This window comes from Musca vetustissima, unplaced genomic scaffold (genome assembly GCF_032173495.1).
Source record: "Musca vetustissima isolate MV318-11 ecotype Yass unplaced genomic scaffold, APGP_CSIRO_Mvet_v1 utg5762, whole genome shotgun sequence".
Lineage (NCBI taxonomy): Eukaryota > Metazoa > Arthropoda > Insecta > Diptera > Muscidae > Musca > Musca vetustissima.
The window spans coordinates 235,749-252,963 of record NW_026879259.1 but is presented as its reverse complement, the minus strand read 5'-3'; the positions used below and the strand labels follow the sequence as shown (position 1 = coordinate 252,963).

Here is a 17,215-nt window from a genome sequence, read left to right as displayed (position 1 = left end):
CTCATGCGAACTAACAAAATTTGAATATTTTTAATAAGAAATGTATAGCTGCGAGCTATATCTTAATTAAAAAAGATGATTGACATGAGGGGATATGAATAGAAAAAGCACTTCACTAAGATTACGCGACTTCTAGAAGTATAGGTAGATCAATGGCAATCATTCTATAACTTTTTCCTTTTTCAAAGCCCTCACCAGGCATTGACTGGCCAACTACTGAAAACCACCAACCTAAACTAATTTTTATCGTGCTCGCGGTAGTTCGATGTTTCACAAATGAATATGTTTTCAATTTGATCCGATGGTTGGCCATGTTCATGCTTATAATTTAGGAGAATTCCATCTGAATATTAAATGTTGGGCCGAAAAGTCAGATGTTCCCTCTTTATGGGCAATTTGGGCATAAAATTTAATTTTTTTCAACGTCAGCACTTTTTACAATAATATACAGAAGACTACATATAGGTAGATCTATTTCAATAGTAAAGACATAGCGATAAGGTGGTCTTCTTCTATAACGTATTGTTTTCGTATATAACTTATCGGCTGACAGATGTAATATTTGCCACGAGTTTTATACACCTCACCACAACTTGACAGACCCTTCAATTAATTGGCACAACAGAAATAAACCTTAAATAAAATTACAGCTGCAATCTCACGCCACAATCATTGTTTTATAACATATTTCATAATTTTATTTTGCCTGAAAATAATTATTTTCAGCTGCAACTTACTTTCGAATTCGTACCCAAAAAAATACCAAACCAAAAGAACAAAAGAAAAAACATTTGTATTGACCTATTGGACAATTGTCATTGTCAATTGTTCACCTTTGACACGTTGACCACACAGGCGCCACTTAACGAAAAAATTGTCTTTGTTATTGTACCTAAATGTCTATTTATATACGAATATGTATGTGCGTAAACGTTAATTTTAAAGTGCCTCCTTGTAAATGCCTCTCACATCCACTCATTGTTGTCCTATTGAGTGTCTAATGAGCGTTATAAATCTATGTCCTGGTTGATATTGTTCCACAATGTTTCACACATCCCATCCAGCCATCGAGCCAACCAGCCATTATATACATTACATACATACTCGTCTACATTGTATATTCATTGACAATTAAATATTGCATTGTTATTGTTGGGCATTATTGCAGTTTAGTGCATTGAATGCCAGTGCGTGAGTGTGAGTCTGATGAGGATAAATTTGGTAGGTAATGTACCATCAATGCTATCAGTACATGATCATCTGCCATAAAACGAGGTACGTGCTGTGTATGACTAAAATGCCAACTAACCAACCAACCATCCAAACAAATCACAATCACATTGCGGACAATTGAATTCATTTCAATTTAATTTCGATTTTTTTGTGTGTGCGAGAGTGTGTTTGTTTTTGTTATTTTTCGGTGACAATTGTCAGCCGTTTTGAGGGGATTTTTCGTCTATCAGGACAGACAGATAAACATAAATTATTATTGAGAAACAAAAGGGAGAGTTTTACTTTGATAGACATGCAGTATTTGTTTCACATGTTTGATCTTATGCCGCAGCATAGAACATGAATTATTGGCCAATATTTATTGGTAATCACTTTAAGAAATTGATTTTTGGGGAATTTACTAGGAAAAATCAAAATTGAGGATGTTACCGTTATTCCTTAAGCTATTTGTCACTTTTGATTTTAAAAGGTATAATATTTTCTTAAAATAGGTAGATAGGGAGAGTTGTTAACTGCATATAATAACCTGGACCACAATGGCCGGCGTTAAAATGGTGTAACTTAAAATTAATTTTTCCTTAGATTTTTCTAAATGCTTCCTGGTTGTTAAGCTTTCAAAATATCTCCCTCTCAAATAAAAAAAATATATGTATGTATAATACACGACATAATTTACGTTCATTTAAAATCTAGAAGGGATATAAAATATTTGTGCAGACAAAATATTTATTTAAATATTTTACATTAATCTTTAGTTATATTCAGTTCATACTCAGATATGAGATGATTACTCAGAATTTAGCTTTTTTGTCCGATACGGAATTTAAGCTTTTTTCAGTTTCTATAGATAGCCAAAATATTAAGGTCTGTAAAGTTTAAACCGAAAAGGATTCACAATTATATTTATAAACGAATATGTTTTTTTAATCAAAATACCATCCATGGCGATGTAGACCAAATCAGGTATTACATTCGCTTCATATTAAATTAGCATTACAAGAGGAGGTACCAGAAGAAGTGGATCGATGGGTCTCACCTTCTGACTTGATCTTGGTTTGTAAAGTAAATTTTCGATGTAATGAAAAACGGTCCTATGCACACAATTTTATCCAATGATATACTGTAACCATTTGACAAATTTTCACATATGATTTTTTCACTAGGAACATAAGTTCCGTTCCAGAACCCAAAAGAATCTACTAATTTTACAAGTTTTGCAACTTTTATTCGAAAACTTTTTCCGAACACACAAAACTGGTAAAACATTTAATAATATTTAAGAGACCGCAAAACAAAATGGCGTTCTCTTTATAAACTTTTTTACGAGAAATTTGCCCGAATATAAATGGTAAACAGGAATGCTTACTTCTAATTGGCTGTTATGTTGATGTTTAATTGTTATTGGCAAATAACCTTAGAGGTGGACCTATAATTTCATTAACCGAAAAGAACATGAACTATCAATTTATATAAGGGTACTTCATATGGAACCTACCCCGAAAAGTGGACCATAATTCATATTTTTTGTAAGGGGATCTAATATCCATTATAACTTTTAATGGAAGTAAAGGCCACATTTATTGACCAATCGCCACAAAATTGTTGGTTATGACCAAAGAAGATGCCTGGAATTTTAATCGGTTAATATTTAAGGGATGACAAAAATCTTTATTTTTGTCAGTTTTGTAATATACTCCGGGAAGACATGGTCCGAAAAAGTATATACAAATATCCATGTATTTTGAGAACATCCACCCATACTGTCCAAATTTATAAGGTAAAACATCCTACAATATTAGGTGGAATTTACAGTCGAGTAGATTTATAACTAACTTTTATTATAGCGAATACATTTCATGGTCCTGAAGTTTCAAATTTCAATATTTTGAGGAGTTTGGCACATTTTAAAACGATTTGGGTGTAATACTGTATTTTGTGTTCACATTTGGTACATTTTCATGACAAAAATAATCAATATTCATTTTACGGATAGTCCCATATAACGTTATCCCCAATATTTGGCTCAAATCATTGAGTGTCAAATGATCGGATAAAAATCGTAATATCTCTTAGGTCCCGAATGATATCTTAAATGTACTCCTCGTTGTGGTGAGTTAAAAAAGATCGGCCCGGTCGAACTTAACGTCGTGTTTACTTGTTATGCTGTAATTCTGGTATTTTTTGCCTCTTCTTTCTTACTTTCTTAGGATCCACTACCTCTTTTGTCGAATAGCATGTATCCTAGAATAGCATGTATCTCAGTTCCAAAGGGCTTATGAAATTATTTAAGCCATAAAGACGAATAGAAAGGGAAGTACAAAAGTCGAACGGGACCTACAACTTTGGGTACATACAAGAGATGTTCATAAAATTATTATTGCAACTGAATTGACTATATTAAAGAATAATTGACATGAAATTGAAGGATATTAAAATCTAGTCAATGTGAATCAGGACCGATTTAAAGCAAACATGGCACATCCCATTCCTTATGCTGCAGAAGAGTTTCGGAACTGTGTAAAATTGCATCTCAATCGGACACATGGCGGGTATTTGTTGGACATCATCAATATAACTTAATAACGTCATCCTAGGCTTAATTTACTACGTTAAGCAAAATTTTGTAGCAATCAGCAATCTTTAGGTATTTGGTATGCTATTAAATAAATTTGAATTAAAATTATATAGGAGCTACATTAAAATCTCAATTGATTTCCATTAAACACGCAATATTACTTTAAATAGAACTAAGTTATATATAGGCGCTATATCCGAATTTGAACCGATTTCGACATTGGCATGTTATGCAAAATTTCGTGGCAATCGGACAAACATGGAAAGTATGGTGAACCATTTACCGAAAATCGGACTAAGCTATATATATATATATCTAAATATGAACCGATTTCTATTAAACTTAAAAGTCGACAGTCAAGGCCCATTTCTGCACTCCGTATAAAATGTTGTGTTAATCGGACAAACTACATTGGTGCACTATTTACCTAAAATCCGACGAAACTGTATAGGGGAGTTATATCTAAATCTGAACCTATTTCAAAAAAAAACTTCAAAAATTTTAAACTGTACTCAGTTTGATAAGATATACCAAATTTGGGAGTTTGGTGCATAATTAACTTAAAATTGGGAGGTATATTTAAATGGGAGATATATCTAAATATCAACCGACATTCACCAATTTCAATAGGTTTCGTCCAAATAAATAACCAGTAGCAAATTGCGACCTGTACTTTGCTTTCAATTTGATATCAACGGGCATGCACAAATCGACTCAGAAAGTGATTATATGCATATTCACAAAATGAACTATGGGTCTGTATCTATATGTACAAAGACATAATACCCTGTACCACAGTGCGGTATGTTATTCATTCTGTCTACCTTAGGAAAAAATGCAGCAGAGGATGCCAAAGTTTAAATTACATCTTCAGGATAATATACAAAAATTGTTTACATTAATCGTATAAAAATTATAATCATCCCCAATGCTGAAAGTTTTGTTCCAATGTTTCTTTATGTCTCCATATAAAGGATTCTAATAAGGTACACTTTTTGTTTAAGGCCTCTACTTGCACAAACTGTCACTATAGTCGTACTTTTTTTAAACAAACATTACAAGCCTATTTCAATATTAAGTTACAGTGATTTTCTTATGATTTTCCAATACTAACTGATCTACACGACTACTCAATTATATATTTCGTATTATAATTACATTTTAGATATCCAAAAACTGCCAAAAACAGTTTATTTTGGGGGAATTAAATATTTAAATTAGTAGTTCAAAAAATGTTATATATAAGCTAAATTAAAAAAAAAAAATAATATATCAAAAATATACCAACATTTGAAATGCTACACGACTTGAGCTATCATAGCTTTTAGATAAAATTCCATTCGAATCACGTTCAACATCGACATTTTGTTGGATGTGTGTGTTAACTGTCAACATTTGCATATGAATTTTGTTGGTTCCTCCTTTGACCCACCTAACTTAACTGGAGGGCATTATATTTGCTCTGTAGAAATGCATGGGCATTTCTCCCAAACGGTTCCCAAACTCTAGACGTTCTTATCGCTCGCGCTGGCACATACACACACACTGCAAACAAAACGCAAAAGAAAACAAGAAAAAACTCTTTTTTTCTTTTGTTTTGTTCCATGTGTGTTCCCAAATATGTGTGTGCGCTTGTTTGTCTGTTTGTTTTGATTTGTGTTTGAGCGGGCGCGCATTACTTTTCTTTCCTAAACCGATTCATTTCATTACTTAGACAAATATCTTTACGCCTTAACAAGCTGTCGGTCAATATTTATTAATTCCGATTGAGCATTAGCCAAATGAGTGAGTGAGTGTGTGCGTTGTTGCACTGACTGGCTAGCTGTGTGGTGTTTGTTGAACCCCTTTCCAAACCAACTTTATTTAACCCTATCCAATGAGAGACGCATTTCCTCGTTTGCCTTCGCTAATGACCCGTTTTCACACATCAAAAACAAAAAAAAACAGAAAATGTTCTGCTAGTAAATATGGCGAGAATGCAACAATGAAAATTATATGCAGACACACGAAAGGGTAACAACGCCAACAACAACAACTACAGCAAAACAATATTGGTTGTGCTTCAATGCTTCTCAAAGGACTTTGGCTCACCGCCTTATTAGGTTATGGTCATGTTGACAGACGAGAATAAATGTGTTTTTCTTACAGCTATTCTTCTTCTTCATCTGCAATCAAATATTAAAATAAAAAAACTGAAAGAAGTGATCACACTTAACGTAGGAATGTTAAGTGCAAATAACTTTCTCTCCTAGCCAAGGTGGTAAGTAAAGGAAATGGAAATTGTTTAATATTTAGTTAAAGAGCTAAAACAGAAAAGGGTTGCCTGGTAGTGGGCAAGTTGTTTTTTTACTTTCATACAACATTATTCAATTATTTGGTAATATCATTCGGGCAACTGATAAGGATTTGTATTTGCTTGGAGCGTAAAAGAGTTGGTAATGAGATTTTTCAATTTTTATACCCTACACACCGAAGATGTCAGGGTATTATAGCTTTGTGCAGCGCAATTATTGCTCAAAAACCGCGAATTTTTGCATGGAGAAGGGGATTGGGCCAAAGAATAAGCATGCATGTTTTGATAAAGATCGGTCAATATTTAAGCAGAATGTTAACTGGAAAATGAATCTTGCCAACTAATTTGATGGGCTTTTGTAATGATCTGTCACTATTCAGCGGGTCAAGTCAACCAAGACTTTTCTGTGTAAAATGAAAAAAAATGGTCTTAACTGATTCCAAATATAAAATTGGATTTTAAAAATAAACTAAAATGGATCCAAAATGGCGGATCAAACACAAAAACCAGTGAGTGGAGCAGTTTGCAATACTTACTCTATTCTGATTCATCACTTACTCTATTCTGCACCATCTTGACCGATTATAGGTCAACAGCTCCACTTTCTAACCCAGGCATATTTTCCAATTTATGTTCCCCTGACGTAAATATTTACGCCATAAAATAAAAATTTGGTCACTTTTGGTTTAAGGGAACCCCACCCATTCTTGATTTTAATTTTTTAAGATTTTCAATGGGCTGGTAAATCAATACAAATGCTTGTTAAGGTTTGTAACTTTACACATATATAATTGAAGATTTAAAATAGAATAAAAATAATTTACAAAAAAATTTTGTTGTTGTTTTGTTGTTGTTTTTTGTAATTAAAGAAAAGCCCTTATTTTTGATGGCGGGTATGATAACTCCTCACTGGAACATCGGAATCCGAAAATTCCAACGGTGTCTGGCTCTCGTATGAACTAGGATTATTGACTTCGCTCTAAAATTAACAAAATGGCGGGCCTTTGAAAAAATATTTTTGGAAAATCGCCGATTTTTTTACCAAAACCCAAGTTAAAAAAAATGAGGAAGATCTTCACCGATTGGCTTTATCCTAGTTCATACGATAGCTATACACTCACAGAGAAACGGGTTATTAGTTTTTGAGCTATCGTGCCCGCCATTCGCAAAAAAATGTTTGGAGAAAAACGCGTTTAAAGTTTGAGGAGCCCTTCAGCCATCACTTGATGCTGACACAATAAATCGGTTATATCTTCAAGAGTTCTTGAGATTTTCATTTCAAATTTTGAGGGCACATTCTATAATTAGTGTAGATTCGAATTATATCAACAAAATGTTTGACCCCGAGAATGGGGGGGTCCCCTTAAGTTGAGTGACCCTCGGTATATTGACCGATCATCATCTAAACAGCCGTTCTAAGTATTTGGTTAGATCCCCTGTACAGTGTAAAATATGTGATGTGAGGTTTGGGAAAAAACCATAATTTGTATACGAACTATAGGACTTCATTAAACATGCTTCGGAATGTCCGATTTGGGCCAAAGGCAACTTCATAAAGCCTCTCTCATAGAAGATCTCTATTTGCAAAAAAACTCTAGTAGTCGATTTTCGCAATCCTACCTAGATACCTATTTTTTATCATTTAAAAATTTTACAATGCAAGAAAAATATGATAATCGCTTGGTGCAAGGTCCGAACTGTATGGCGGATGCATTTAAACTTCCCAACCAAGCTCCCGAAGTTCCTAGCGAGTCACTGTAGATGTGTGTGGCCTAGCGTTGTCCTGGTGAAACGCGGTACTTCTTCTATTGGCCAATTCTGGCCGTTTCTGGTCAATTGCTATCTTCAATCGGTCCAGTTGTTTATAGTAGAGATCAGAATTTAGCGTTTGGCCATATGGAAGCAACTCATAATAAATAATCCCCTTCCAGTCCTACTAAATGCATAGCAGAACCTTCCAGGCCGTTAGTCCTGGTTTGGCCACCGTTTGAGGTGCTTCACCGCTCTTTGACCACGATCTTTTTCTCATATCCATGCACCATCCATTTAAAAAATGGGTCCGTTTGGCAACGGAATGAGATAGCTTCGCAGATGGAAATTTAATCCATCCATCCAAACATCGAGCTCATTATACCCTTCACCACACTGCGGTACAGGGTATTATGTTTTTGTGCATATGTTTGTAACAGGCAAAAAAAAACGAGATAGACCTATAGTTCCCAATTTTCGGTATTTTCAGGTTCTTTAGCGCGTTTTTTAACTGAATTCGCTGAAATTTGGTACTTTGAGTTCTAATTGGGTAGCAAATCTCTCCACTAAAAATTATAAATATGAGTCCATATTTTCGGATAGCCCCCTTATACCCCCAGTTTTCGGCATTTTGGGGTTCCTGGGCTCGTTTTATAACTGAGTACGTCGAGTTCGTATTAGGTTGCAAATTTCTCCACTATAAATTATAAATATAGGTAAATTTTTTCGGGTAGCCCCCATATAAGGGTACCCCCCAATTTTCGGTATTTTGGGGTCCTTGAACGCGTTTTTCAAACCAAATTCTTTGTAATTTGGTTATTTGTAGTCGTATATGGTAACAAACCTCCCTCCCAAAAATTATTAGTATTCACCCCCCCCTTTTAGGGGTAATCCCCATATAACCCCCATTTTATAGCCTTCACCACACTGTGGTACAGGGTATTGCGTCTTTGTGCATAAGTTTGTAACAGACAAAAATAATCGAGATAGACCCATGGTTCCTTTTGAGAATATGCATAGAATCACTTTCTGAGTCGATGTATGCATGTCCGTCTGCCGGTCCGTCCATGTATTTTTGTTAACAAAGTACAGGTTGCATTTATGATCCGATTTGGATGAAATTTGGCAAAGGTCACTTAATTGGCCCAAGGACGAACCCTATTGAAATTGGAGAAAATCGGTTCAGATGCGCAATTTCTATATCTACAGGATATTGTTGATATTAACATGTCATGCATGTACCCATAGTGATGAAGGGTATCATATAGTCGGTCCGTCTGACTTTTGAACTTTCCTTACTGGTTTTTGAATGCAGCTGATTTTTAGCTCCTGGGTGATGTTACGACTACTAACATTCCCGTCAACTTCGATCACTTCTCCGATTTTATCGACATTTTTATAATGGATTTCTTTTTTCCCAACCTAATATATTTCGTATTTTAAATTAATTCTCATACGATCAATGACAAAAATATTGTGATAAAATTGTGATAATAATTATACCCTTTTGTTATAATTGTGCACATGACTGTATATACAAAAACACAATTATACTATTTTACAACTTCATAATAAAGAAGACAATTAAGCAATGCCACGACAAGGCATTGAGCAACAAATCTTCACTTTTTTTCCATTGACCCATATTCCCGCAGCTTCATTTAATATCATCCATCCATTGTCGTCGTCATAATTTTGCAATGCTTTTAAGAAGCTAAAAAATTCTAATGAATTTTTTCGAAATTTATGATTTGCACATAAATTCAATGCTAAGCAAAAAGTCAGCATATAATATAAACAAAGAATAAAACCACGTATCTTTAATGGAGTCATTGAGCAATTGTTCACACTCTCAGGGATTTGTCAAATATTTTATGCTGATTTTGTGTGATTTTCAAAATTTCTTCATCACATCAAATGGCACATTTAGTGATTTTGTTTATTTGACATTTCATTTAATAGAAGCTAAATGGGTAGGTGACAATGATTGAAGGATTGATTGGTATTTTAAAAAGCTTGTAATGTGAGAGGTTGGGATATGTTATTTTAAATGTTAATAATACTAGATGCTTAATTTTTTTGTTTAAATTAATTTTTCAAGGGTCTATATAAGGCGTGGATTTTTTAAAATAACGTTTTTCAAGGGCCAAAGATTTATGTCAATTGTCTTCCAAAGATCTTATGTATAGATCCAAAAATGGACCGGCCCTTCTGCTTTTTGGAGTTTCCTTCTTGTTTCTTTTTATATCTCTAATTTTGGATTCATAGAAACATCGGAATCACCAAATTGAAACATCAAATTCCTGTACTTGAAAATTCCCAAATGTCTCATATGAGAAACAATCCCATAGTGAGTTCCCAATATAACTACTTAAATTACAAATATGTTCCTTCTAAGAAATAATTCAATATTGTTTCGACTTGTACAGGCCACAAAGAAAATATTAACAATTAATATTAAATCATTTCTCTAGGGTGGCGCTCAATGAACTCTTCACCAATTGTGTTGGTCTTGTTTCATTCAAGATTTTATTTTTGTCACACGGATTCTAATCCGTGTACATTGTAAATGCACCGTGTCACCATACAAAAAGGAAAATTAACCTTTTCTCATTCTTTCGTTTCGTTCCATTGGATACAACAGTAAGTGGTGGCATGTACACAACATTGTCATGTTCTGCTTGTTGCCCCGTTTCAGTTTATTTTTTTTATGTTAGTTGATTATTATCTAAATGTTTTATTAGATATGTTTTTTCATTAGCTACAAATACGTGATTACATTTGCCAAAGGAAAACTCATAAAAATTGGTAACATGTCTGGGCCAATTTTTTGTTTTGTTACCAATTTTTGTTACGGAGACACCCAAAAGGGAGAAAAGGTAACAATGCGTTGACCAATAGCACTTATTGTTTGGTATATTTATTAAATATGTTTTATATATTTTTTGTGATATTTTGAATTATGATTTCCGTTTGCTGTTGATATGATTTTCCTGATAAGGAGGCCCAAAAATAGAAAAAAAAATTGTTTAGTTTATTTGGAGTGAATAGAAACGCCTATAAACTATTATCTTGTAATATCGACGGAGTTTTTTTATTTCTATTGAGAATTCCCTTATTTATATTCCTGTACATAATCATATATCCTAAAGCTATAAATAGTTTTGTATATTACAAATAAAACATTATCTACATAGAAAGTGTTATTATATATATGAATTTTATAATATTCCAAGAATTGACACATGTGATGTTGTCGTCGCTGCGATCCAACTATATTACACCATGTTGGAATGATCAAATTATATAAGTTTCAAACAGAATTTGACTCTCTGCACTATACAAATCATATTCAACTGGAATCTCATTAAGGAAAGAACAAAAGTCATACCCTTCATCACATTGGATATATGCAAGAAATGTTCTTGATATTACCATTATAACCTAAACTAATAAAAGTATACCGATGTCATTCCGAATGATTTCGGTTGTATGTATTGATAGAACATACGCAAGACTCTTTGATGACCATTAACATAAAATCAGACGGAATTAAATATGTGGTCTATATTTTTATATCAACCGACTTCCCTAGACATGTCATTCTACTTAATCAAATTTCGTAACAAAAAGGAGGACATAGGGTCTGCGGTGTACCATTTATATGAACCCCAACGAAATTATGTATGAGTGATATATGTAAAACTGTCCCGATTCAAGGTAGTGTGAAATAGGTATCGATCGATGTATTTTGTTAGAGTGCACACCGAAATCAGGACTTTTCAAAATTATACGTGTACTGCATCCTATCCGTCAAATGAAATTTCGCTAAATATACCTGGATTGGAAGATAACCTTCGGTACTTCCCGGAAACCACATGTGCATCAAATGATATTTCATAACATAGTTTTATTTTAATATTTATTCCTATTTATAGAACTCTACAATTTATTAGAAAAATCTTGCTATAATCCACATTTTTATATACGGTAATTTCCAGTTAAAATTCATAGAATAATGAAGAAGAATAACTTCAATATTTAATAAAATTTCTTGTATTAAATAAAAAAAATGAAGGTGATGACCTTGTTTCTTCAACCCAAAAACAAATAATGTTCATCAATATCTTGTTCTATTTTTGTTGTAGTTTACAAAACGCTATACCGATTTGTGTGATTTTTATATAATTTAATTTAATTTTTACGCGCACCAACAAACAATTTGATCGGGAACGGATTCGGAGTTGGGACATTTTTCCCTATATATGTACTATACATCATCGATGTAGTACGAACATAAAAAACGATTTTTTGAAAATGAAATATTAAACCAGTAAGGAAAGCAGTAAAGTCGGACGGGTCCGACTATATGATACCCTTCACCACCTTGGGTATATTCAACAGATGAATCCTAAAAGACGTCGTATTTTTAAAGGACCTGTAAAATGAAATTGGATCCATAAACATGCCATTCTTCAACCGATACTAAATTTTTCATTTGGTCAGATATAGAAGCGATCTCTAAATCTGAACCGATTTCAGGAAACTTAACACGAATCATTATAGACCTAATTCATTAAGGAACTTTACACCACCATTTTTCACGAAACTTAACACACATCATTCTGGACCTAATTCATTAGGCTGTGCCAAATTTCATGCAAATCAGACGAAATGGTGCACCATTTACATTAAATCGGACGAAAATATATATGGGAGCTATACCTAAATCTGAACCGATTTTCAGGAAACTTAACACACATCATTCTAGACCTAATTCATTACGCTGTGCCAAATTTCGTGCAAATCGAAAGATGTATAGGGACGTTGGTACACCATTTACATTAAATCGGACAAAAATATATATGGCAGCTATATCTAAATCTGAGCCGATTTTTCCGAATTTCAGTAGGGTTTGTCCTTGGGCCAAATAAGTGGCCTATGCCAAATTTCATCCAAATCGGATCATAAATGCGACCTGTACTTTGTTCACAAAAATGGACTGTCGGACAGACGGACGGACGGAACCATGTGTCAAAAGGAACCATGTGTCTATCTCGTTTCCTTTTGCCTGTTACAAACATATGCACAAAGACATAATACCCTGTACCACAGTGTGGTGAAGGGTATAGAAATTGGCAATATTTCTCATGTATATTTAAATATTTAGAAGAGAAGAAACATAATTTACAAAATGTTGTTATTGTTTTTTATGATTAAAGATTTATGATGAGAACTTCCCACTGCATTATCTGAATCCGTAAATGCCATTAGATAGATACGATAGCTATATATTCAAAGAAAAAACGTTTCGGAATTTGAAATCGATTTGGTTATTAGCTTTTGAGTTATCGTGTCCACCATTCGAAAAAAAACACTGTTCCGAGAAAAACGCTTTTAAAGTTTGAGAAATACTCTTGTCATTACGGGATGTCAACACAATAAATAGGCTATATCTTCAAGAGTTGTTCAGATTTTCACTTGAAATTGTATAGGGACATTCTTGAACTAGTGTAGATTCGAATTAAATCAAAACACAAAGCGGAATCGGCGCTAATATAACTTTTTTGTTTATATGGGAACAATAAATAAATATCGCATATAAGGGTATAGAAGACGCTGATTACGATTCTGCAAAGAAAACATAAAATAACCGATCGACACACAATTTTGCTGAAGTTAGTGTAGTCTAATTTGTGACAAGTTTCGTTAAAATCGGCGCAGATTTGGATATATTTTCGTACGATTTTAAATAAATGATGCATCAGAACCAAAAATATGACATAAAATAGGCACAAAAATTTACTGAACTTAGTATAACATAACCTGTGGCAAGTTTAGTTTAAATAAATTCAGATTTGGATATAGCTTCCATATATCTTTTCGTCCAATTTAAATAAATGGTGCAACAAACTCCTCATGAGTGTCATACTGACACGAAATTTCGCACAATGTACAACATTGAGCGGAGATTAACGTAATTGCGTTTTATAGAAATGCAGACATATCCCATATATAGTTTGCATCGACTTCATGTTAATTGGGCTCTAAATAATCAACAGGTGTCCGATTAAGATTTGTTTTAAGTTGATCTACACAAATTTGCCCATTCTAAACAAGTGACTTTAAATCTGCCCAAATGAAAAATTAAGTATATGTTGCAAAATGACATGTTTAGGCATTGATCTCAGTCTGTTCAGATATAGATAAATAACACATATTTTAGTTTCTCCAATTTCATGGTAATATGCGACGTCTGTAAGGATGCATCCGTTGAATATGTGGTGAAAGGTATCATAAAGTCGGACCCGTCCGACCTTACCACATTCTCTACTGATTCAACTATTCAAAGATATATTTTAAATATTTTCATCTCTATCGTAATTTCAACAGATATGGATAAATTGGCATGGAACATTATATAAGAAGATAATTTGTAAAGGGCAAGAAATATCCTTGTTAATACATCTAAAAAAGTATATCATACTCAATAATAAATGGGACCGTAATAAAGAAAACTACCACAGACGTAAGACACAATAAAAGTAAAAAATAAAAACATATAAAACATTTATTTACAACATTATCAAATGTTAAGCAACAGAAAGAAGCAACAACAACCGAGTCAACGATATCAATGGATCCCGTAAAAAAGGCATATCTATTTGGTGCGCATGCGTACGTGTGGCACCTTAAATACTACAAATAAAATCATTATAAACACACAACACAACAACAAAAACGAAGAAGACTTGTTAAATGTCATGGCAGCAGAAAAAAGGAAGGTGGACACAGATTTTCCGTTTTATTTACCTCATCCGCCCAGTAAAAAAATGCCGTAGTGTGTTATGTCGCCTTTTTTTTGGTTTTTTTTATCAATGGCCAAGATGATCTTTGTTCTGTTAACTATGCAACGTATCTTTAGTTACGATTTGTCATAGTTGTATGTGGTATGCCATGGTATTTGTTGGATGAACGGTGCTGTTGGTGGTGTGTTCCATTGATAATCATCTTTGTGGATACAGTTTTGTTTTTTTTTCTGTAGTTTGGGTTAAAAAAGTTGCATCAGTTGCATATTAAGTGCCACCACTACATTACTACCGCCGCCGACACAATACAAAATGATAAAAAAATATATTTTACTGTGACTCCTTTTTTCTTCCAGATGGATGATGATGCATATAATCACATCGCGCCCGTTTAGTTTTTTTAGCCTTATATTGTGTTTTAGTTTTTTGGTTGCTGCTTGTTTAGCCCGGTTAAAATAATGACAATTTTGTTTTCTTCTGATCATTACGTAGATAAGAGCGCGTGCGTTCTTGTGTTGTTAATATTGGTGCTCTTTTTTAACTTTTTGTTTTCTTTGTCATTGGTGCTAGAATTCTTTTGTGATTTTTTCTGGGTTGTATTTATGAAATTAATAAAATGCTTGGAATGTCCAAAGAGGGATACATTTATGAGTTTCATAATTCGTTGTATTTATGAATCGAAATTTAGATGATTCTCTTAACGTTGGCTTTTCTATGGTTAGTACTATAAATCTGGGAGACTACTTCTTAAAAACTTAAATGTGTTTTGAAGTCAATATAGAAAGCAAAGTAAATTAAAATAGAGAAAATTTAACATTAGTTGTTTTTTGAATATATAATCGGATTTCTTATACCCCTATAAATAACAGTGCTAACAGCGAAAACTGGGATATGATTGAAGTTCCTACCGAAGTTTAAACGAGACGATTGTTTGGAGACTTTTTTAAACACCAGAAATTCGATATGCCCGATGTATTTGTTTTTTTACGTGGTTGATTTTAGTAAATAACTCGGAAGAATCTGAGAGTTCTGCATAATAAGGAATGTAAGCTCAATGAAAATAAACGGATAAAATCGAAAATAGAGCATTAAAACGTAAATATATCGATTTCTCGTTTTTAAGGATCGCACCTTAAATCTTATGAGCCACATTTTTGTAGAACTTTGCGATGATGCATCTTGGTATAATTAGAGACCGGTTCAATAAATTAAGGACGAAAAGACCACACAAGTTGGCAAGGCGAAAATCTTACAGAAATATTCCTTTTCGATTTTACTGAAGAAATTTAATCTCAAACAAGTGAAAAAGTTCGGCCGGGCCGAACTTTGGATGCCCTCCATCATAGATATACTGGCAGGTAATTGAAATGAAAATATAGGGAAAATAACAAAAAGTGGAAATATACCGACATTTCTACAAAGCCATTATGTAAACCATAATACAAATATCAAAAATTTGTTATGGATAACTATACCCTCAGCCTTATGGCTAATGAGGGTGTATACACATTGACACGGTGAAAATGTGCCTTATCGAAATATTGGTTCTAGATCCCATGTTTCTTTGGACCAAATCCGTTTTAGAAAATGTTGATTTCATCCAAACTTTCCCCATCTTATTATTTCTTCCAAACTTAGTTCGAAGATGGGGAATATCGGTCAACTCATTCTGGTACTTCCCACACAGTGGCTAGGCCTAAATGCGGGTTATAGTTCAAATATAGTTCATTATCGAACCTTACGTTCTAGTTTTTTTATCTCGATCTCGATGAAACGATTAGAGCAGAGTCTATGAACCAAACCCAAAACACGGAACAGAGCAGATAACTATTTTTGTATAAAAAAGGGGGTTATATGGGGACTATCCCAAAAGGGCGCGAATATTAATACTTTTTGGTAGGGAGATTTGTTACCATATACGACTACAAAATTCCAAATTCCAGCGAATTAGGTTGAAAACGCTCTCAAGAACCCCAAAATACCGAAAATTGGGGCTACCCTTATATGGGGGCTATCCGAAAAAATTGACATATATTCATAATTTTTTGTGGAGAGATTTGGTACCTACCAAGAACTTAAAATACTAAATTAGAGCCAATTCGTTGGAAAAATACGATCAAAACCCCCAAAATACTGAAAATTAGAAGGTACCGTTATATGGGGGCTACCAGAAAAAGTTGACCTATATGTATAATTTTTTTGTGGGGATATTTTGTACGCAATAAAAACCCATCACCTCGATTGTGTCTCACATTGATATATGTATGGATTTTATCCTTAAATAACCCGTTATACCAAATTAAAGCCACATCGTTCAATTTTTCATTTGTTCACTAAAATCCGATTTAAACCGATTTCATCGAAACTTTTCACAGGTTAGGTTATACTAATTTCAGTATGATTTGTGCTTATTGGCCACATTTTGAGTTCTTGGTGCAGCATTTAGTCAAAATCGGGAGAAAATATATATAGGAACTCTCTATCCAAATCTGAGCCGATTTGAACAAAACTTTCCAAATGCTAGGTTATATTAATTTCAGTACGTTGTGCAAAAAT

At 33.5% G+C, this 17,215-nt stretch overlaps 1 protein-coding gene across 1 annotated transcript in view; it reads left to right on the top strand.

Moving 5' to 3' along the window:
• The window catches only part of LOC133324076 (uncharacterized), a 28,897-nt gene extending 13,843 nt beyond the window's left edge, over window positions 1-15,054 (top strand). Inside the window, exon 4 of the mRNA XM_061532962.1 lies at window positions 15,016-15,054. Coding sequence (XP_061388946.1) covers window positions 15,016-15,054 — 39 coding nt within the window. The remainder of the gene's footprint in view (window positions 1-15,015) is intronic.
• The last annotated feature ends 2,161 nt before the right edge of the window (window positions 15,055-17,215 follow it).